The 22412-nt window shown below is 38.6% G+C and overlaps 2 protein-coding genes across 7 annotated transcripts in view; one reads left to right on the top strand and one right to left on the bottom strand.

Annotated features, from left to right (window-relative positions):
• CMSS1 (cms1 ribosomal small subunit homolog) overlaps positions 1-22412 on the bottom strand; it is a 397325-nt gene that overhangs the window by 268625 nt on the left and 106288 nt on the right. The gene's annotated exons all lie outside the window — the stretch shown is intronic.
• FILIP1L (filamin A interacting protein 1 like) overlaps positions 1-22412 on the top strand; it is a 306431-nt gene that overhangs the window by 190672 nt on the left and 93347 nt on the right. For all 3 annotated transcript variants that reach the window (XM_070368307.1, XM_014478556.2, XM_070368270.1), the window contains 3 exons: positions 652-904; positions 1636-1809; positions 11001-11179. In XM_070368307.1, the coding sequence (XP_070224408.1) occupies positions 662-904; positions 1636-1809; positions 11001-11179 (596 nt within the window). In that variant the 5' untranslated portion in view covers positions 652-661. The remainder of the gene's footprint in view (positions 1-651; positions 905-1635; positions 1810-11000; positions 11180-22412) is intronic.

Here is a 22412-nt window from a genome sequence, read left to right as displayed (position 1 = left end):
GCTCTAAATATAAACCCTTGACTTATCCAAGGACAGTTCTGGAATTTTAGCAGAATGTCAGGGATGCAGCCAGGAACCAAGCCTTCATTCCTTTAATATTAGACTTTATCATCATAACAAAATAGCCCAAAGTATTTTATAGCAGTAATTCTGATAATTCTATCTTAAAGCACCAAAGGTTAAGAAATTTAAAAACATTTTTTTAAGTTCCACAGGGTTTCCTTGTGGAACCACAATGTGAATCTGCAGAAAGTTAGAACAATTAGCAAATTTACCATTTTATAATTATGTTAAGTACGTCTTAAGTAAGCACTTAAGCCGAGGTTGGAGGTATGACCCAGGTCCCTCAGGTGGAATGCTCGGCGGATGAAGTTCAAATACAGTCTGTTTACCCATGGACATAAGTGGCCTTAATCAAAGCAGAACACATTTTTTAAAATGTTGATTTTAAAAACAGAAGTGTAAATAAGACTGTGATTTATGAATCTGCTAATACCCTTCTCTGCTGTAGACTTCACAAAGATTGAGTCTTTGGCTGTGGTAAATATATATGCTGTATAACATGAGTGCAGACTTGTCAAAGCAGTAATAGGTTCTCTTACTAAAATTCCACTTCCACTAAGCATTACAAATTGTCTTTCTTCTTTCCAGCCCTTAAAGAATGCGTTCCAAAAGCAGTGACAAGGAGGGCTCAGCCCCAGAGCAATTTCCAAGACCTGGAAAAGACCACAGTTTCCAAGGGCCTGAAGACAAGAAGCAGAGACAGCAAGACAAAGACCCCACCAGGGAGTCAGATGCAATCCTTCCATATCCTAAGTCACACAGTGGTAACGGCCACCAAGGAGAAGACCTCTCCAGAGATGACCTCTTATTTCTTCTCAGCATTCTGGAGGGGGAACTGCAGGTCAGCTGGCTTAAAAGCATCGCCCTCACGCTTCCCGGGGAAGGCTGCTTATGAATTTGCTGTGTAGGCTGCCACAGACATAGCTATCTGGGCTTCATACTTGTATGCACATGAAAGCAACGTGTAAGGACACATACACAGAATCCTCTTCTGGCAACACGAAGAGTAATTAATCACATCTAAAAGGGCTGTCATGATGACATGAGATTGGCATGTACATGTGAAAGGTCCCATCCTCCACTCAGGCTGCTCCAGCGCACAGGCTCGGAAGGGTAACAATAACAGCTGATGACTTCTGGGTCAGTTTTAAATGACAGTAGGTGCTTTTATACCTCACGTGAACTGGCTCCAAGATTTGCCCCAGCATTATTAACCTACACAAAATAAACAGCTGCTATACATACAGGACAATCTTATTTCATATCCCTGAATATGAAAATATCAGTCCATTGAGGAATATCAGGTTATCTACTTGTCAAACACAATGAAAAATGTAGAATTCTCTCCATGCTGTCTAGTTATCACAATAAAAAGCATTATTCATGTGTAACTAGATTGTAAGAATGATAAAGGGACATAGTTTTGCTACCTTTTGTGAAAGGTGCTATAACAGAATAGGATGTTTATATTTGAAAGAGAAGAAACAAGAAAAAACACTCAACACAAGAAATCACTTGCAGAGACTGCTCGTAGATAAAATGGGCTTTCTGAAATGCCTTTTGTTCCTACAGGCTCGAGATGAAGTCATAGGCGTTTTAAAGGCTGAAAAAATGGACTTGGCTTTGCTGGAAGCTCAGTATGGGTTTGTCACTCCAAAAAAGGTGCTAGAAGCTCTCCAGCGAGATGCTTTTCAAGCAAAATCTGCCCCTTGGCAGGAGGACATCTATGAGAAACCAATGAATGAGGTATGTATTGTAATGAGGAGTGTGCACCTAGGGAGATGAAGTAAGCTCACCAGCTAGTAAAGCACTGGGCCTGGCAGGTGAGCAGGACATGTAACTCCTTTTTCGGTTATTTATAGTTGTATGTTTAAAACCTACCCAAGGAAGATAAACACTACATGCTCTACAGGAAAGAAAAGGAGAATAAATCATGGACAGGAAGCAGGATGTTCCCACTGGGTTTGTTTCTTGACATCAGACTAAAACCTAATAAATGCAAGAGAATTCCTCCTACTTTCTCTCTCCCCCTCTCTCCTTCTGGTACAAACACGGACACACACACACACACACACACACACAAATAAACAGACACTTGGACCCAGACAGACAGACAGACAGACACACACATACACACACGGGTCTGTACTTCTTTTAGAGATCTGAAGGCAATAATAAAAAACAGATAAAGTTCAACCATGGAGGTTAATTTATTTGAAAACACTGGAGTATTATGTCATAGAAATTCTGAGCATGAATGGAAATGATCTGAAGAACTGTCCAAGAAACAGAGTTTTAGGAAGTATACATTTTAGATGAGTACATATCCTCTTTTTTTTTCAATAGTTTAATGACAGTGAAGACCTTGCCCCCCGAACCAAGTGTGCCCAGCAAGGACAATGGCGAAGACGAACAGTTTCAACACGGCCACCACTGCACAAACACACAGCACTGCTTGCTCTTTTACTTGCTGACATTTCTGAAACTCCTTTGCATCCTTAGTTTATTCTTCCATTTTCCTCTGAGACCTTGACGGAAAATTTCATAATTTTTCATTTTTATAAAAAAGAAACAACTAGGAGCATAAGCTAATGCTGAAGAGAGTGAAAGCAAGTTTTGGACAAATTTCCCCCATGGTCTGGCAACCTACCTCAGAAATGACCTCTAATGTCCCTGCTATTCTTGTCTTGGGCGTCTCATGAGAGAAGCCTACCATCTTGCCAAATTGTTAAGGAGTTTGGTCATATGGATCTGCTTCTCTGAGGGGTGAAGATGAGACCACCCAAAGTCTGTTGATTGAGCTTTAATCCAAAATTTAAACAAGAGGAGCCGAACCCTCATTCAAGTCAATAGTGTTAAAACTGTATCCAAGCTCCCAACACAGTGACTGCGAAACAGCATTTAGCACAAATTTAACAAAGGCAAATTAATGATCACTGAACATATCCTCACAGAACTCCACAAACGGCATAGCCCCTCAACACTGCAGTGTAAAATGAAACAGAATAATTTCAAACTTATCTTGAAATCAGCAGGAAAAAGTTTTAGTTACAAAATCTACTGCACACTGCAAAATTGGAAATACCCTCTCTGCAAATGCTTGCAATCCTAACTTTGCAAAATGTCCCTGAAAGTTAATCATAGTTTGGCCCTGCTTTATAAATCCAACCTTTCTTGATTACTCTTCCAAGAAATACCCTCCCCCTGACATACACCACACACACACATATCTTATATTCCCACGTCTATGATTTGTCTGTTTTCTTCTCTTGCCTACTACATCCCTCCTATAGATTTCTCTCCTCAGCTTCAAGACTCTCTCAGTTCCTTGAAGACCATATACACCCAGTTGCTTGCCCTCTTCCTCTATCTAGGAAGTGATGGATGAGGGGAGATATGTAGACAATAAACAATAAAGGAAAAATATGACAATGAGTCCCTAGATAGGGTTGAAGAAAAGAAAGGAGGAGGAGTGTTCCCACTGCAACCATACCAGGGAGCACCGTAATTACATCAGGATAAAGATGTGCATACAAAAAATTTATTATTTTGTTTTCTTCCATCCTTCTCCTCCCCCACCTCATAATGTTCTTTTAAAAAAATGTAAAAAATCTCAACTATGTCTAGGGTAAACTAGAGGGGATTTATCTATTCATAATGCAAAATACCTTAGAAAAACAAACTGTTCTCAGCTACATCACATGTTAGGAACACTGACTTAAGGTGGAGGCCTGCAAGATAGGCCCGCCAAGGGTATGGATGGGGAAATAGGGAGGGAAGAACGCAGAATCCAAGACTGTTTCAACCTCCTATTTCTTTCCAACCTGCTTACCTTATTAGCATTACCTTAAGGTAATTCTTAAAGTACTTATTTTAAGCAACTGTATAATTTTGCTTTTAAATTTTATTTTATAATTTTCACTGTATAAATATAGTTGTGTTTCTGTCTTCAGAGTGCTTAATGTCTAAAAGAGTGACAGACAACAAAAGATCACACAAAAAGTATATTTTATACACACACACACACACATATACTATGTTAATTTTGTAGTGAAAACCACAAAGCAGTATGAGAAAGTATAACAGGGGATCAAGTTTAGATAGGAGAATCAGGAAAGCCAAGCACCAGAGAATAAGTAGGGGTTAGTCAAGTACATCATAAAGAAATTCCACTTCCAGCAACACTGTGGATGACATATGATGAAATCGTATCACTAAAAAATACATAAAAACACTAGATAAAATATCTAGCATACCCTCAAATGCATGGATGAGCTTTACATGGAGCTAGAGAAATCCTGAAGCCAGGAACTAAAATGGGAAATTTCCAGAGACTAGCTTCTGGTTCCACATATTTTGAACCTTTCTCTTTAGCAATCCACACACTTCCAATGCTAGAAGCCAAAAGACACACAGTGTTCATTTTGCAGGACACTGGTCTTTCATTTCTGATGGTGGCTGGGTGAGCTGGCACATGCAGAGTGCTCCCAAGACTGACAGGAGAAAGGCAGATTGTGAGAGTGAGCTGAAGCTCAATAGCTGACTACATACGAATAACAGTGGACTATCACCATTCAGGGGACAATAAAACAAGGAAGGGCTTTCAGAGGAGTCTGGCAGTGGTAGTGCAGAGCCATGAGAATCATGCCCCTATTTCCAGCACCTGAGATACTGAGGCAATGTGAGAATTAGCAGTCTCTATTTTAGGATTCTACTATTATCCAAGAAAATCAAGTTTCAGTAAAGACAGAAAAGAAGATGGAACATTTTATGAATAGCATATTTGGTTACCTTTGATCTACTAAAACAGCTAAATAATTTCTCAGCTGTCTGAACTAGCTTTATCTCTACCACTACATTCAAGGTAATCAAAGAAAAAGACAATCTTCAAAGGGCCAACAAAAAAGAAGAGAACCAAAGCCAGAAAGAAGATCAAATCCCAAATTAGGGTGATCTGTGACTCAGGAGTTATTAAAACAAAGGTCATTATTTTCTAAGCATAATTAAGTGACCAAAAGCAAAAAGATTGACAAAGTTTCTGTTCTTCATTCTGCTTAACCACCAGGACAATCCAACCTATTGGAACACACTGGATCTCCTTCATCCTGGGCAAGGAGTTGGATTGTGTTAGGGTTTGCAGGTAGGATATGACATCAAGGAGGCTAAAATGATAAGCAGGAAGATTGTCACTGCATGGTAAACATTAAGGAGCCACTGTTAATCTTTCTGCACCTGACACTCCCCTAAAGTGACTAAGCCTTCCTGTTTTCTTCCCCAGGCTTCATTCAGTCTGTAAGTGGGGCTAGATCAAAAAGGGGCAGTGGTTCTCTGATAGTCCCATAGTGCTTAATGATACACCACCTCACACTGTTCCTAACTGTTTAATGTGTATATCTTATCTGTCTAGTAAGAGTATAAGCACTGAGACTTTAAAATTCTCCCATGGCAACCATCATAGTACTAAGTACATACAGCATAATAGACGCTTAATAAATAGTTTTTACCTTGAGAAAACTGTGGCAATACAATTGCTCTTAGAAATCAAGCCCAATCACTATATTTATAATAAAAAAAACCCCAGAAGTACAGAACACTTAAGTGGCTTCACCAAGCACACACACACAACTGCTGGGAAATGAAATGAGTTCAGAAGAGCTCAAGTCCATCATTTGATGTGGCAGGAATGAAGAAGAGACTGAACTGAGAACCAGTGGCGTATTTCTAAGGACCATTTGGGGTATGGAGAAATGAAGGAACAGAATAAAACTTCAAGTGTAAGCTAAAATGTCTCTAGAATCACTTACACTTCCTTCGGGAACTTTCCCTCTGCAACATCACTATTCAACACCTTTCCAATTTCTGCTGTTGACAAACATGAGGTCCTTACCTGTTGCACCAAACACCATGCAGTAAATTTAAGTCTTCCTTCAAGAGTCATGGAAGGTGAGAGAAGGAAATCCCAGAGAATTCGACATTTCACTGATATGAAGGAACACACAATTCTACGCAGGAGTAAGCAGAGAAACTTATAAATGAAGGACAGGAAAAATTTGGGGTGGAAGGCGGAAAAGGTTTCCATGTTTCAACACTGAAAAAAAGCAGTACTGGAGCACCACCATGTGTTTTAAGAACCACTTGAAGCCTGGTGTGGCTAAAGACTAAGTGAGAAAGATGGGAAAGTACGGAATGAGAATGGGGTAGAGAGGTCAGGAGGCCAGATGGTGAGAGATGTTTCAGCTCTGAATAGGAGAGTGGAGTAATCCCATTAGTGGAAGATCACGCTATCATTGATGAGGAAGGGCTGGGGTGGGGCAGTGGGTTGAAGGAAGGGACAGCCCTTACAAAGTTGTATAATAAATAACGGACAATGATTCTTTCCAATCTTCCTTCCTTACAAACAAACTACAAACAAACTAAGTAGGGAAAAACACAATGGAAGGTAATAAAAGATGAACTAAAGCTTCTCTTTTTTTCTTTTTTGGGCTGAACAAAGTTTCATATTCATGTCCATATAACTACAAGAAGCTATCTGAGGAAGCTTCTCTTATGAAGCTGCCCTGTCATTCATTTATGCTTTACTAAATACCTACTGTGAGCTTCTCTGGTGGCACAGATGGTAAAGAATCTGCCTGCAATGAGAGAGACCTGGGTTCGATCCCTGGATTGGGAAGATGCCCTGGAGGAGGGCACGGCAACCCACTCTAGTATTCTTGCCTGGAGAATCCCCATGGACAGAGGAGCCTGGTGGGCTACAGTCCGTGAGGTTGCAAAGAGTCACACACAATAAGCGACTAAGCACAGATACCTTAACAATAATTATTCATTTATTAATTCTAGGGCCAATCTTGTGATAAATTGAATGTTTCTCTAAGTCAAATGTCAAGATCTCCAAATTAACGCTGATTCTATCACTATTTCACTTTAAAATTCTAAAAGCAGCTGATTTGAATCTCCCTTATAATGCAGTCTAATGTTTGGGCAACTGGAAGGAGTTTTCAGAGAACTATTGTTTCTTGAGACCCAGGACAGTTAACACTACAACCTCCCTCTCAGAAGGTGGTCATTAGTTAAAAGTGACTCTGCCAGCAGGCAATATAACCAAGCAATTTCAGCTCCACAAAAGACCTGGTCACATTTATTAAAAGTCATGAACACCTGTATGACATGAAGTACTTTTGTGTGTGTTAAAGTATCATTATAAACTCATATTAGAAAACCAGACAGCCAGCTTAAATGTTTAGAGGTCAGCTGGATTCTGTCTGCTGGGATACCTATATTCCCTTCTTTTTCTGAAATGATTTGGCCATTTTTGTGCTTTGGATTCCTGGTCAAATACGTGATTTTTAAGGATGTACAATTTAAACTGGCTTCAAATTCAAGAGTCACAAATTTTAAATCTTTTATGATAAAAGCAAAGGGCAAAATTAACCAATATTATGGCTTATAGTTTTGTGTTTAGCTCATCTAGAAAGCCACATGCTTTCAAAACCATGGTCTTATACGGATTTGAATTTATCACTGGCCAAAGCTCCTGAGCTACTTTTGTTTTAATCAGCCGACTTCCCTCTTTTCTTTCTTTTTTTTTTTTAAATGTTTAATTGGAGCTTTACAATACTGTGTTGGTTTCTGCCATACATCAACATGAATCAGCCGTAGGTACATGAATGCCCTCCCTCGTGAACCTCCCTCTCACTTTCCACCCTATCCCACCCCTCTATGATGCAGCTCTCTGCATCATACAGCAAATTTCCACCAGCTATATATTTTACAGATGGTAATTTATACATTTCCATGTTATTCTTCCAATTCGTCCCACCATTTCCTTCCCCAACTGTGTCCACAAGTCTGTTCTCAATGTCTGTGTTTCCACTGCTGCCCTACAAATAGGCTCATCAGTACCATCTTTCTAGAGTCCATATATATGCATTAATATGCAATACTTGTTTTTCTCTCCACTCTGTATAACAAGTTCTAGGCTCATGCACCTCATTAGGACTGATTTAAATGTATTCTTTTTAATGGCTGAGTAATATTTCACTGCATGTATGTACCACATCTTCGTTATCCAATCATCAGTCAATGAACATCTAGATTGCTTCCATGTCCTAGCCATTGCAAATGGTGCTGCAGTGAACACTGGGGTACATGCATCTCTTTCAATTATGGTTTCCTCAGGATGTACGCCCAGCAGTGGGATTGTTGGGTCATACGGTAGTTCTATTACGAGTATTTTAAGGACTCACCATACTGTTCTCCATAGTGGCTGCATCAATGTACACTCCCACAAACAGTGCAAGTGGGTTCCCTTTTCTCCACACCCCTTCCAACATTTATTGCTTGTAAATTTTTTGATGACGGCCATTCTGACCAGTGTGAGGTGATACCTCATTGGTGTTTTGTTTTGCATTTCTCCAATAATTAAGTGGTGCTGGGAAAACTGGACAGCTACATGTAAAAGAAAAAAACTAGAGCACTTCTTGACACCATACAAACTCAAATGTATTAAAGACTTAAATGTAAGGTCAGAAACTATATAACTCTTGGAGAGAAACATAGGTAGTGCACTCTTTGACATACATCACAGTAAGCCCCTCTTTGACCCACCTCCTAGAGTGCGTGCAGGGTTTCCCAGGTGGTGCTAGTGATAAAGAGCCTGCCTTCCAGTGTAGAAGACAAAGACTAATGGAAATAAAAATAAAAATAAACAAATGGGACCGAAGTAAACTTAAAAGCTTTTGCATAGCAAAAGAAACAATAAGCAAGATTAAAAGACAAGCCTAAGAATGAGACAAAATAATTGCAAATGAAACAACTGACAGAGGATTAATCTCCAGAATACATAAGCAGCTCATACAGCTCAGCATCAGGCTGTCTTTTCTCCACTGTATATTCTTGCCTCCTTTGTTAAAGATAAGATACTCATAGGTGTGTGGTTTATCTCTGGGCTTTCTATCTTGTTTTATTGATCTATATTTCTGTTTTTGTGCCAGTACCATACTATCTTAATGACTGTTGCCATTGTAGCATAGTCTGAAGCCAGGAAGGTTATTCCTCCAGCTCTATTCTTTGTTCTCAAGACTGCTTTGGCTATTCAGGGTCTTCTGTGTTTCCACACAAATTGTTAAAATTTTTGTTCTAGTTCTGTGAAAAATGCCACTGGTAGTTTGATAGGAATTGCATTGAATCTATGGAGAAGGCAATGGCACCCCACTCCAGTACTCTTGCCTGGAAAATCCCATAGACGGAGGAGCCTGGTAGGCTGCAGTCCATGGGGTCGCTAAGAGTTGGACACGACTGAGCGACTTCACTTTCACTTTCCTGCATTGGAGAAGGAAATGGCAACCCACTCCAGTGTTCTTGCTTGGTGAATCCCAGGGACGGGGGAGCCTGGTGGGCTGCCGTCTATGGGGTTACACAGAGTCAAACATGAATGAAGTGACTTAGCAGCAGCAGCAGCATTGAATCTATACATTGCTTTACATAGTATAATCATTTTCACAATATTGACTCTTTATCTCTCCATCTGTTTGTGTCATCTTTGATTTCTTTCATCAGTGTCTTGTAGTTTAGGTCTTTTGTGTCCTTAGGTAGGTTTATTCCTAAGTATTTTTGTTGTTGTTGTTGCAATGGTGAATGGGATAGTTTCCTTAACTTCTCTTTCTAATTTTTCATTGTTAGTGTATAGAAATGTAAGGGATTTCTGTTTATTAATTTTATATCCTGAAACTTTACTATATTCATTGATTAGCTCTAGTAATTTTCCAGTGGAATTTTTAGAGTTTTCTATGTATAGTATCAAGTCATCTGCAAATAGTGAGAGTTTTACTTCTTTTTTTCCAGTCTAGATTCTTTTTATTTCTTTTTCTTCTCTGATTGTTGTGGCTAGGACTTCCAAAACTATGCTGAATAATAGTGGCAAGAGAGGGTACCTTTGTCTTAATTCCTGATCTTAGAGAAATGCTTTCAGTTTTTCAGCACTGGGAATAATGTTTGCTGTGAGTTTGTTGAATATGGCCTTTATTATGTTGAGGTAGGTTCCTCCTACACCTACTTCCTGGAAGGTTCAATATACACAAATCAATCAATGTGATACACCATATCAACAAACTGAAAGATGAAAACCACATGATTATCTCAATAGATGCAGAGAAATCTTTCAACAAAATTCAACACCCATTTATGATAAAGTCCTCTTTTCTTTCTTGATTCCTTGCTTGCTTATTTTGTTTTCAATCTGTAACCATATACTAGACACCTACTGTAGGCAAATCACTCTATTAGATGGTAAGAATTTAAGAAAAATAGAACGTAGGCCCTGCTTTCAGGGAGTTCACAGTCCAGTAGAGTAGACAAGTGTAAGTAAGACAGAAAGGACTTGGTGTTTATATTGGGTCACATTCACACTCTATACCAAGACAGAATTGGTTCTCAAGTATTTGAAAAGAGTCACCAACAGTTTCATACATAATGCTGTGAAAAACTGACTGTGGACCCAAGAAACATACATGGGCAGAGAACTTTAGGGAGGGCTGGGGCAGGATCCATCAGCTAAGGGAGCGGCAGAATCAGACACTGTCCTTCACTTTCCATCATTCCTCTAATACGGTTTCTTTGGAGGCAAAAGAAGCAGCAGAAAGATATTCAGATATCTACAGAGGCACTGATTTTTATTTTTGGTTAAGAAAAACATGATGATGTGGGAATTAAGATTCCACAAGCCATGTGGTATGGCCAAAAAAAAAAAAGACGGAAGGTTACATTTGGGTTGAAACATATCAAAAGGTATCAAAATTAAGAAGAGTAATGATAAAAGCTAAACAAGGAAATCAGAAACCCATTGTTGAATTTGTTAAAACTTGGACCATTTCTAAAAGCAGGAGAGATGGCAGTTTTATGAATGCTTTGTACTTAGATTATTAATGTATTTTCTTTTGTAGTTGGACAAAGTCGTGGAACAACATAAAGAATCGCATAGACGAATCCTGGAACAGCTTTTAATGGCAGAAAAATCTCACAGGCAAACCATACTAGAATTGGAGGAAGAAAAGAGAAAACACAAAGAATACATGGAGAAGAGTGATGAATTCATAAGCTTGCTAGAACAGGAATGTGAAAGGTAAGGCTACTCGGGACAAGACAATGAAGTATTCTCAAACTCTTCCTAACCTCTCACTATGGGTTGGGTATTATACCAAGGGATACAGGGATATACAATGAATATGACAGCCTCCAGTCTCAAAAACCTCATGGTACAGAGTGAAGAAAAGGATATGTTTAAAAACAGTATCAATGTAACACAAAAATAATCAGGTGTGATAGGACTGTGGAAATGTAAGTGCTGGGCACCTCACCTACTTCTTCAAGGGGGTGCCCTGTGAAAGCTGCAGAGAGGAGGTAATGGGTTTAGTCCTTGTGCAAATAAGAATGGAAACCACACACAAGGCAAGGGCAGAAATAAGTGCCACAGCATAGAGATAAGACAAGAGTATGGGTACTGAGGGAATGCAAGCTTTCCACAAGCTTTCCATATGGCATAGCACAGGGTGTGAGCAAAGGAAAGGCTGGCCACGGGTGCTGGATTTTACACTGTTGGCAAGAAAGAACAAATGACAAGTCATGAGAAGGAGAATGAATTGATTAGGGATGCTTTCTTAATGAACCATTAAGGAAAGATAGAAGAAAGACAGGAGGAGCTTTAACCTGGAGGCAGATATGTGTTCCAATGGCTAGAGGGTTAGGGATAACAGGGTGTAACGAGAATTGTTTATGAGGTATAGTCAATATGAATTTGTGACTAATGTGACTAGAGAGCAGAGCAAGGAAAACAGAAATGCCATTCTCCCAAATCATCCCACCCTCGCCCTCCAATTAAAATAAATAAATTTATATTTAAAAAAAAAAAGAAAATAGAAAGTTATACTCCTGGTTATTCACCAAGGTGCAGAAGGTGGGAGTGGCGCACAGCTTTTTGCTGTTGCAGGGTTTCTGGTTTAAAAGGGGGAAGGGGGTCTTGCTTCAGACAAGTTGAGCATGAGGGACCTGGAGTGTTCCACTGTCCAGTGGGGAGAACAATATGTCTAAATAGACAATCCATGGTTAGAAATGTAGGTCTGGGAAAGGCTGGGCTGGTGATGTGTTTTTGCACCTGGTGAGAGCTGAAGCTATGGGTGTTGGTTTGGTGAGGGGAGAGAATTTTGAGATGGGAACTCTAGAAAACAACACAACAATCCATCAAGTTAGGGTTTTCGTCCAAAAAAAAAAAAAAAAAGGGTCAAGAAGGGAAGCTGAGAAAGAATAAAGAAGGGCAGAGGACTAGAAGAATCAGAAGAGAAAGCAAAGAGCCAAACAAGGAAGGACTCTCAAGAATGAGTGAGCAGTCAAACAGCACAAGATAATACAGAAAAAGATGGGCAATAAGGAAGACACTGAAGAACTTAATGAGTCATTTCAATAAAACAGTGAAAGCAGAAGCCAAATCACAATACTCTGAAGAATAAATAAGAAATGAGAACACAGAAGCTTAGAATGTGAACTAGTATTTAGAGAAGGGAGAAAATGGTTAGTAAATATTTTATAACCATATGGAAGGCAGATTATTTTGCTCAACTTTGATTCTCTATTCTGAATCTCCTTAGAAAGTTTGCACATCCCTATTAAATTGAAAGGACAATGACTCTTCTCTATTAGTATTGCAAAGATAGAAAATAACCAATCTCAAATTTTTACTGGATCTTCGTTTCACTTTTGTTATTCCATGGATACTTCTCTTACAAGTTACAGGGCTAATGATGCTAGATTCTAACAATCACAGGAAAATACAGAAAAAATAATTACTTGTGAGTTCCCTTTTCTAAAATACTAGTAGTCTCAACTATTTTATTTGACTACTTGCAATTCATATTTTAGCGAGGTATCCAAATTACATAACCAATGGCGCTCCCATCCAGTTTCTTTTTCTACATTCATCAGGGGTTTGTTTTCTACTCACCACATAGAGAGGGGTCTTGTTACTTTGCCCCTCATGAACCTGAAGTATCTTCAGGGGCAAGTTAAATGAGCAAAAGAAGTCTGGCACTGAGGGAAGATCTGATTAAGACATTACCGTATACAATTTGGTATTCGATAAGACAATGTCATATTAAATACTATTTCGAACCCTGCAGTTTGTCGCCCGTGGCCTCATTTAGCCTCCACACTTACTTGGCACTAACTTGTTGAACACAGACACTTCCTTTCATCTCTCATTATTATGAATATTTATTCACCAGGGTCAGAGTGCTGCCCACCACAGAATAAAGAAGTAGGCAGGTAAATCCCTGCCCCAGGGGCTTACTAAACATTAACAGAGAAGATAAGAGGATACAGATTTAGGGTGGAAATGTGGAAGGCTCTTGGTGGTATAGTCCCAGTGCTCACGGTTGTATCTCTGCTGTCTTCTGAAGGAAGGTTGAGAAGGGCTATCCAGAAGTAACCCTATAAAGTTGGGAGGCAGATGGTGAAGATTATTTAAATCAATAGAGAGTAAAGAAGAACAGCACTGAGAAATGAGAACACAAGAGCAGTAGGAATAAAGGCCATGGCTAGAGCAAAAGGAAAATAGTGAGATGAACGTAAATTGTACACCATAGACTCAATATATTAAGAGTGGTATTGCCACATGTATCAAAGTAGTTTAAGGGGGAGAATTTTAAAAGATCATATTTTTTAGCCATATAGGACACAAAGTTTTTCTGTCTTGAAGAATAATGAAAGTAAACAAGCCATTAACCCCCCAAATTGGAAAAAATGACTGCAGTGATTCTCATTCCATGTTTAGCCATTCCAGAAGACATGGGAATATTCACCTATTTCTATTTGTCCAGGCACAGCTTCCAGATGGAACTCTTTGGGTATGAAAGTGTTAAGCCTATTCTCGACTCACATAACACAGACAATACTTCTGCTCTACCTGTACATCACAGTCCCTGGAGCTTGGCTGTGTTGGTGCACTGACCCTTCCTGCCACCATGCTTGTAGCAGGGAGATTGTGGGCCTCATAAGGCATAACTGACTTCTACTTGCTTTAAGGCCATGTGCATAAAAATACTAAATGAATACCACCTCATGAAGAGGAAATGGGGGAACTAGTAATTTCAGGTAAATATATACTGAGGAGGTGTTTACACAAGAGAGTACAGTACCATTCACACATCTCATTCTATGACAACAAATGACAGAACAAACCTAACCTTAGTGAGAGTACTTCCTCTCAAACATGCAGCCACCCCTCACAAAAACAAGACTAATTTTTTCTAAGAAGTCAAAGAATAATGTTTCCTTCCTCTAACAGAGTGATATAAGCCACTCCCGAATCAGTGACCCTCAGTACAAAGAAACAAAGATATCATAACCGCCATAAAAGTGGTTTGAGTGAATACAGCCATAAATATAGCTCTATAACTATAATATAGTTTCTGACTGGAACTCTGAGAAAACACTGAAAGTTCAGAGCTCCTATTTTTAGTGTTAGATAACATCTACTTGGAAATTAAATAAAAATTAAGAAATACACGATTGAGATAGTTAATGAGACCTTAGAGGGTGTAATAATGGATTTCAAATTCAGGCTCCATTTCTGTGTTTTCTTTGGAGAATTCATTTTATGTGGAAAACCCTAAAGGAGGCTGATGTCACACACTGAGTTGAGGCCAAAATGTCTGCCAAATGATGTCGTGGTCGTAATCAGTAAACAATTGGCTTTCCCACTGCAGAAGGGTGGGGGCAGGGAACAGCTCAGGAAACCCTGTTCCCAAGTGTGTTAATGTAAAGTTTCCTTCACTGTTATCTGTGCAGTTTGGTCTGTCCATAAAATAATATGTCCACATTTCATGACAACTTTCTGTTCACCAACCAGCTCCAATGTGTGGATATGTGTATCACTGATGACCTGAATTATGTACTTGGCTGAATTACAAGTGGAGTCTATGTGAAAGGTTTTATACAAAAGCAATGCCAGTAATTTTTGGCCTTTTTGGAGGACTTCACAGGAAAGCCAAAACAAAAATCACTTTTAGTCAGTGCAGTTTTGCAAAATTTTCCCATAAGTGAAATGCCAATTTTGTCTGTACTTTCAAAATAGCTTGCATAATTTTTTTTTTTTTTTTTCCTTTTTCAGTTTCAATGGGGAAAAAGGCTGGGAAGAAAAAAAAAAAGTTCCCTATTTTTTTTTTTTTTTTTAAATCATGCTTTCTTTCTTAGAACATTAAAGCAAACCATGTATACTAACCATATATATTATTGCACTTCTGGCCTTGAAACCACCACTGAAGTAGGAAACAAATATTGTTATGGCAACTCTGTCTAAAACTGTGACTTCAACTATGGATTTTTTGAAAACCTTAAATTACTTTTTATAATATCTTCGCCAAGTAGGTTAGCACTGATAGTTGTGATCTTATAAAGCAGGACTTCAAATGGTAGCTTCTCAAAAGCCACATAGTAAGGAACGAGTCACAGGCAGAATTAATTTATTGCTGCTGTCCTGCCCAAGTGCGACTAGACAGAACAATGGCTCAGGGGGCAGAAGGGTCTTTGCAGCAAAGTCAGCAGGAGCCCAGCTTCAAGGCTGTTGCTTTGACCATATCTTGGGTTAAGTCCTTAGTAAAGAATAAAACATTTTCACCTTTCCCTTTGGCTGAAGCAACTTTATAAAGATTTCTATCATTAACTCTTTTCTACTATGACAGGCCTGTTTTCTAGATGGGCACCAGGAAAGGTGAGTGAAACACTGAGCCATATTTGACTCTCCTGTTAACTGAATATATTGTATTACTTTCAAAGGCTTCTCTCAAAAGACATCAAATCTTCTTTCTAGAGGTTTTGAATACTCCCTTGAAATATATATAAATGAATGAGTGTATTAATCTATTTTTTAGTTAAACTAACTAGTTACTTAGCTATTTAATGCTGCTGGCCACTTACTCATTCACTAAAACCAAAACAAAACAAAACAAAAAAACCCACCCAAAACCCAAACCAAAAACACCCCAATTAATTAAATGCCTGTTACATGCCAGGTCCTACACTAGATACTAGGAGAAGGAAGTAGATGAGTTCCTCACTGGCATATAACCCCAATTCATTTGTGCATGTGTAGGACAGAGACACCACTGTAGCCTTTATGATTTGATACTAAGGCTTCCAGGGCACTATGAAATCATGATGGGTAAGGGAAAAAAGCACCAGTATGGTACAAAAATATAATACATTAAATACTCATGAAAATAAAACAGGAGAATTCAATAAACACATTAAACTACAGTACTTCAAGAGGATCCAGTATCTTGCAACTATTACCATTAGGATTTTCAAATTTTTTGGTCTTAAATCCCAGCTTTTAAAAATATCCCACAAAGCATAACACAGAGGGCATAATGTTTTTTAAAAATAAATAAGTAAAGTCTACTTTTTACAAATCCTATTTGGAAAGCCAGCAGTTTTAAATTTCATGCACACTAAACTATTGTTGTAGAATGCATTGTACTCAAATGCAATCATTTCCTTTCAGTTTTCTGGCAAGGAGTTATATGTATTACATATTCTCGAGGCTATGTCTTGTAAGTAGTGGAATGGATGGCAGATCTCCATTTGATCTTTGTCATTGGTATTCAGTTCTTTGTCAGAACAAAATGGAGACCACCACAAACATATTTATATTGTAACTCTACAGCAACTCACAATGTGATCAGCCCAGTGTTCATATACCTCAGATCTAACATGGGGTCTGGGTAGGGATTCAGAGAGATTACCTCACGAGGATAACCAAAAAACCCATTCATTTAGGACTGTACATCATGACTTAACTTTCAGCAGATGTCACAAAACCATACCCTTGTAACTGCATAATTCAGTGGTTTCTATACAACACTATTTAATTATAGAGGTCAAAATTCGGCTACAATGATGACGCTATTTGATTGCTTTTCCTTCCCAGAAAGCTGAACTAAATTTTACAAATAATTCTGGGTGTGTATTTAGATGTACAATGATTCATGAATTTACTGCTTACAAAAGAATACTACAAATGTTAAAAAGCAGTCTAAAAGGAAATATAACAAGCACAGTGAGGGATGAGGGAACTTGGAGAAAGGGGATGCTGGTCTGCAAACTGGATCTGCAGCTAGACCAGATTTGGGCAAATTCCATTTCTCCAACCTTGTATGTAAACAAATGGGACAGGCTATATTTGTGTGTCTCTTTCAGATTTAAAACACTGTGATTACGTGATACTATTATGAATAAGTATCTTTTACTTCAACCCCATCATTCTAAGCCACACTAGCAAAAGAGGTCAGTAAGAATGATAGCACCTCAACCACCAGATTCAAATCTACGTCAGCAGTGTTTCCATTTTTAGAGGATATCTAGATTTAAGTACGTCCTATCGCTTCTTGAATGTTACATATTAGAAACTGAACTTAGTATCACCTTCGCAAATTGAGGTCAATTTACAGCCTTTCTATTCCGTTTATTCCACCACAGAGAATCAATCTATGAGATAGCCATAAAAAATTACAGAAATCTCTCAATCCTAAATTTAAATGAGTAAACATCTAGCAATAAAGACCAATCCTCTAATTTCTGAATTGTGAAAAGTGAAGCCCATCAAGACTCAGTTAGAAATCCCCAAATCTTGCTGCTAAACAGAAGTAGGGCCAGACCAGAGGCTAGCTCTGATAACATAGTAAGTAATATTCTCCCCAGAATCATTACTAAGTGCTCAACCCTTGTGCCTGCTATTCCAAGGAAAGTTAAGATGTAATTATACCATAATTGAAAAGATAAGACCTTCATAAAATATCTCAGAAGATGCAGGTGTTCATTCTGTGGTACTGACACTGGTGTTGCAACATGATGAAAGGTTAGTCAAAAAGGATATTAAGAAGTGTAATTATCCAACGACCCACATAGCCCTAGGAGAGTGGAAGACATACAGTAAGTCTTGGATAAATATATCTAACTGGCTCATAGCTACTAGCTTAACAGCTCTATAAAACAGGAAGTCAAAGACTGAATGTGGAAAGGCAACCCCAAACTTCTGTTCCATCTGGCTATAAAATACCAAGAGGAGGAAGAGTCATTAAGCCATATCAAAATGGAAAATTCTGTCTCATAAATGGAAACCAAGGTGGAACATTAGAATTAAGCTGTATCCTGAATTTCCAACTGGTAGGTAAACTTTGCTGGCAAATATATTATTTCTCATGAGAAGATGAAGCCAAACAGCTTTTGCCAGCCATGAGAATAGGAAATGCCCGGCATAAATGTTGAGTAAATATCAATGCACAGAAAGCCCTTTCCTTAGAAGGGTGTACATATAGTATTGGGTTAAAAGCATAGGCTCTGGAGTCAGAACCAACAGGAGTTTGAACCATGCTCCCATCCTCTCATCTGGTCCTACTAGCTGTTTAACCTTGAACAAAGTACTTACTCTCTGTAAGTCTCAACTTTATCATCTGTTAATAAAATGATATGGATCTCACAGGTTGCTGAAATTACTAAATTATACAATGCATAGGAAGTGCTAAGTATGATGGCTGACAGTCAGTATGCATTGGCATCTTTCTGCAAATTTGCCTTTGTTCAAGTTAGTTCATTTGCATACACTTAACTGCACCACTGGGCATATTATGGATTGCGAGGAAGAAACCTAATTGGAACCTATGCTAGTGCTAAGGATGTGCTGATGAATAAAAGTTTCCAAGGGACATACCCTTTGGTATGGGGAACAAAGACACAAAAACAAGTGTCATGTTGTGTTTTAGGTAGAATGACAGCTGAAAATACAGAGCAGGCCCAAATAAGCGGTCCTTTTCTAGGCCTGGTTGTATCTTATTTCCTTTAGATAGGGGTATTGCTGAATGTCCTAAGGATCTAACATTGTAACACTGAGCTGGACACCACAGTACTCAATAATTTCCCCCTCATCTCCTAAACCATGGAGACCTATGTCCCCCTTATGGAAATCATAAACAGAAAGGTTAATGCAATGATATTATGAAAAGCACAATCTATCACATACTCAAAATAAAGACTAACCTCAAATGATGGTTTTTAAGTGCACCAACAGACTCCACTGGCCCTTGGCCAAGGCAGTGTCACAAGATCCCCACACTAACTACATCATCTTGACTAAAGGAATTATAAAAAATCAAATATTCCCATAATAAGGTAAGTGGGCTTCTGATTTACTTTGTTCACAATTCCTTCTATAGGGCCAAGTACATGGAGAAGTTTAATAAATATTTACTGAATAAGTGACTAGAATGTAGAAAAAGTTGTTACATTTTAATTTAGTACTTTCCATTAATATCTTCTCAAAAATTATCTTCTGGATTAGTTCTTTTCACTTAGTCCAGCTTTCAGTTCAGTTCAGTTCAGTTCAGTTGCTCAGTTGTGTCCGACTCTCTGTGACCCCATGAATTGCAGCACGCCAGTTCAATACCATCTCCCGGAGTTCACTTGAACTCATGTCCATTGAGTCAGTGATGCCATGCAGCCATCCCATCCTCTGTTTTCCCCTTCTCCTCCTGCCCCCAATCCCTCCCAGCATCAGGATCTTTTCCAATGAGTCAACTCTTCGCATGAGGTGGCCAAGTACTGGAGTTTCAGCTTTAGCATCATTCCTTTCAAAGAACACCCAGGGCTGATCTCCTTTAGAATGGACTTGTTGGATCTCCTTGCAGTCCAAGGGACCCTCTGGAGTCTTCTTCAACACCACAGTTCAAAAGCATCAATTTTTCAGTGCTTAGCCTTCTTCACAGTCCAACTCTCACATCCATACATGACCACTGGAAAAACCACAGCCTTGACTAGACAGACCTTTGTAGGTAATGTAATCTCTGCTTTTGATTATGCTATCTAGGTTGGTCATAATTTTTCTTCCAAGGAGTAAGTGTCTTTTAATGTCATGGCTGCAATCACCATCTGCAGTGATTTTAGAGCCCCCAAAAATAAAGTCTGACACTGTTTCCCCATCTATTTGCCATTAAGCGATGGGACCAGATGCCATAATCTTTGTTTTCTGAATGTTGAGCTTTAAGCCAACTTTTTCACTCTCCTTTTTCACTTTCATCAAGAGGCTTTAGAGAATAAGATATGAAACAAGTCAATTTTGGTAGAGAAAGCAAAATATGCTTGAGAGCTTTGGGATTATTCTACTGAAAGCAGATATAAAACAGAATGGGTCCCCTTTATCAAGGCCCTGGAAGAGAGAACCATACAAAGATAGGATTTTGGTTTAAGAACATCAGAAATATTAACTATTTAAAAAAACTAAAAATAACTCTCTCAACTCATACTTTGCATAGGTTTTGTATCTTGTTTTTTTCACTGACAAAAACATGAACATTTTCCTAAATCACCAACTATTCCTGAACATCATAATTTTTAAGTACATGAATACTATTGTCATACAGATGTAATTTATTCAAATTCCCTATTGTGGGCATTTAGATTCATTCTACTTTTTTACTTTTATAAAGAACACTATGAAGAAAAGCCTCACATCCTGGTTAATTTTTATGCCTTCCTGACTGTTGCCATAGAATAAAGTTTTTGATGTGGAATTGCTAGGTCAAAAGTTATAAAACTTTTCAGGATTTTAAAAACTGTAGCTCAGTTGCTGCTGCTGCTGCTGTTAAGTCGCTTCAGTCGTGTCCAACTCTGTGCGACCCCATACACGGCAGCCCACCAGGCTCCCCCGTCCCTGGGATTCTCCAGGCAAGAACACTGGAGTGGGTTGCCATTTCCTTCTCCAGTGCATGAAAGTGAAAAGTCAAAGTGAAGTCACTCAGTCGTGTCCTACTCCTAGAGACCCCATGGACTGCAGCCTACCAGGCTCCTCCATCCATGGGATTTTCCAGGCAAGAGTACTGGAGTGGGGTGCCATTGCCTTCTCCAAGTTTGCATTCTATTGATATAAATAGACCATTTATACTATCACTCTCAATGAAGGAGAGTACCCATTTCTTACTTTATAACTTTGCCTGAGACTAATCCTGAATCTGATCTCGTTTAAAATATATTAAAAACCATGTAAAGTCAGAGAATGTTCATAACCCGATCAGACTTTCCCACTGACTTGGAATTTGATTTTAGAGATGTATTACTTCTGACCAAAATTCTAACATATCATCAAAAACATACTCAAACATAACATTTTCTTGAAGGAATATTTTGCCAATGTCAATATAATTTCAGTACATTTCCTTTTCCTCATCAAATTCAAATTCTAATGGCCTACCAGCACCAATCCTCCAAAACACTGCTTCTGTTGCTCTTTCTCTGAAAGGTCTGAAACCCTCTGTAGAATCCCACAAAAGCTGTAAAGTCCCAAGGCAGGATCCTGGCTTACCTTTCCTACCACATGACAAATCTGGCAATAGTTCATACTGCTTATAGTACTGGCCTTCCACAGACAAGTTTGACTTGTTTAATACTGCGGAATCCAAAGTACACTTTGTCAAATTTCCTTTTTGATAATTTGGTTGATTAGGAGTATGTGAGAATTTTCAATCAATTTCTCTTATTTAACTCAATTTCTACCCACCAATTCTCACTTCCTCACGTAGCTTCCCTATTTATCATGCATAATACATTATGCCCATAGCATTGTCTCATTTATTTCCATGACTTGCCTAATGACAGCATGAAATATTTGAGATGCCTGGTGAACAGATAATTTATATCTTCAGAAAATGTTTCAGAAGAAACATATTTGCAGGATTTATGAGGCTGAGTACATGTTTCTCCAAAATAAGTAATTTCTACCATATAGTTTGTCACTTTATAGCATGCTTTTTGTTGTTGTTGTTGTTGTTCTAACTTCCCTGATAGCTCAGTTGGTAAAGAATCCGCCTGCAATGAGGAGACCCTGGTTCAATTCCTGGGTTGGGAAGATCCCCTGGAGAAGGGAAAGGCTACCCACTCCACTATTCTGGCCTGGAGAATTCCATGGATTATATAGTCCATGGGGACGCAAAGAGCTGGACACAACTGAGTGACTTTCACTTTTTTGTTCTAAGTACATATGACATTCAAAGCATCTCATGTCATAACAAGCACTGCAATATGTATATATATATGTATACACACATATGTATACATATATGTGTGCATATATATGTAAAGAAACAATTTCAGGAAAAGAGAATCATATGCAGCTGATCTCAAAATGCAATATTTATCAGTAATGGCATTAGTGAGGACCAAATACAAATGGCCATAAAAATAAGAAGACCATTTCCCTGTGACGCTCATCTGTCATTTGCTTTATGTCAAATTACTTCTTACTCTAAACATATTTGTCA

Source organism: Bos mutus, chromosome 1 (assembly GCF_027580195.1).
Source record: "Bos mutus isolate GX-2022 chromosome 1, NWIPB_WYAK_1.1, whole genome shotgun sequence".
Lineage (NCBI taxonomy): Eukaryota > Metazoa > Chordata > Mammalia > Artiodactyla > Bovidae > Bos > Bos mutus.
This window is presented reverse-complemented; position numbering and strand designations above follow the sequence as displayed.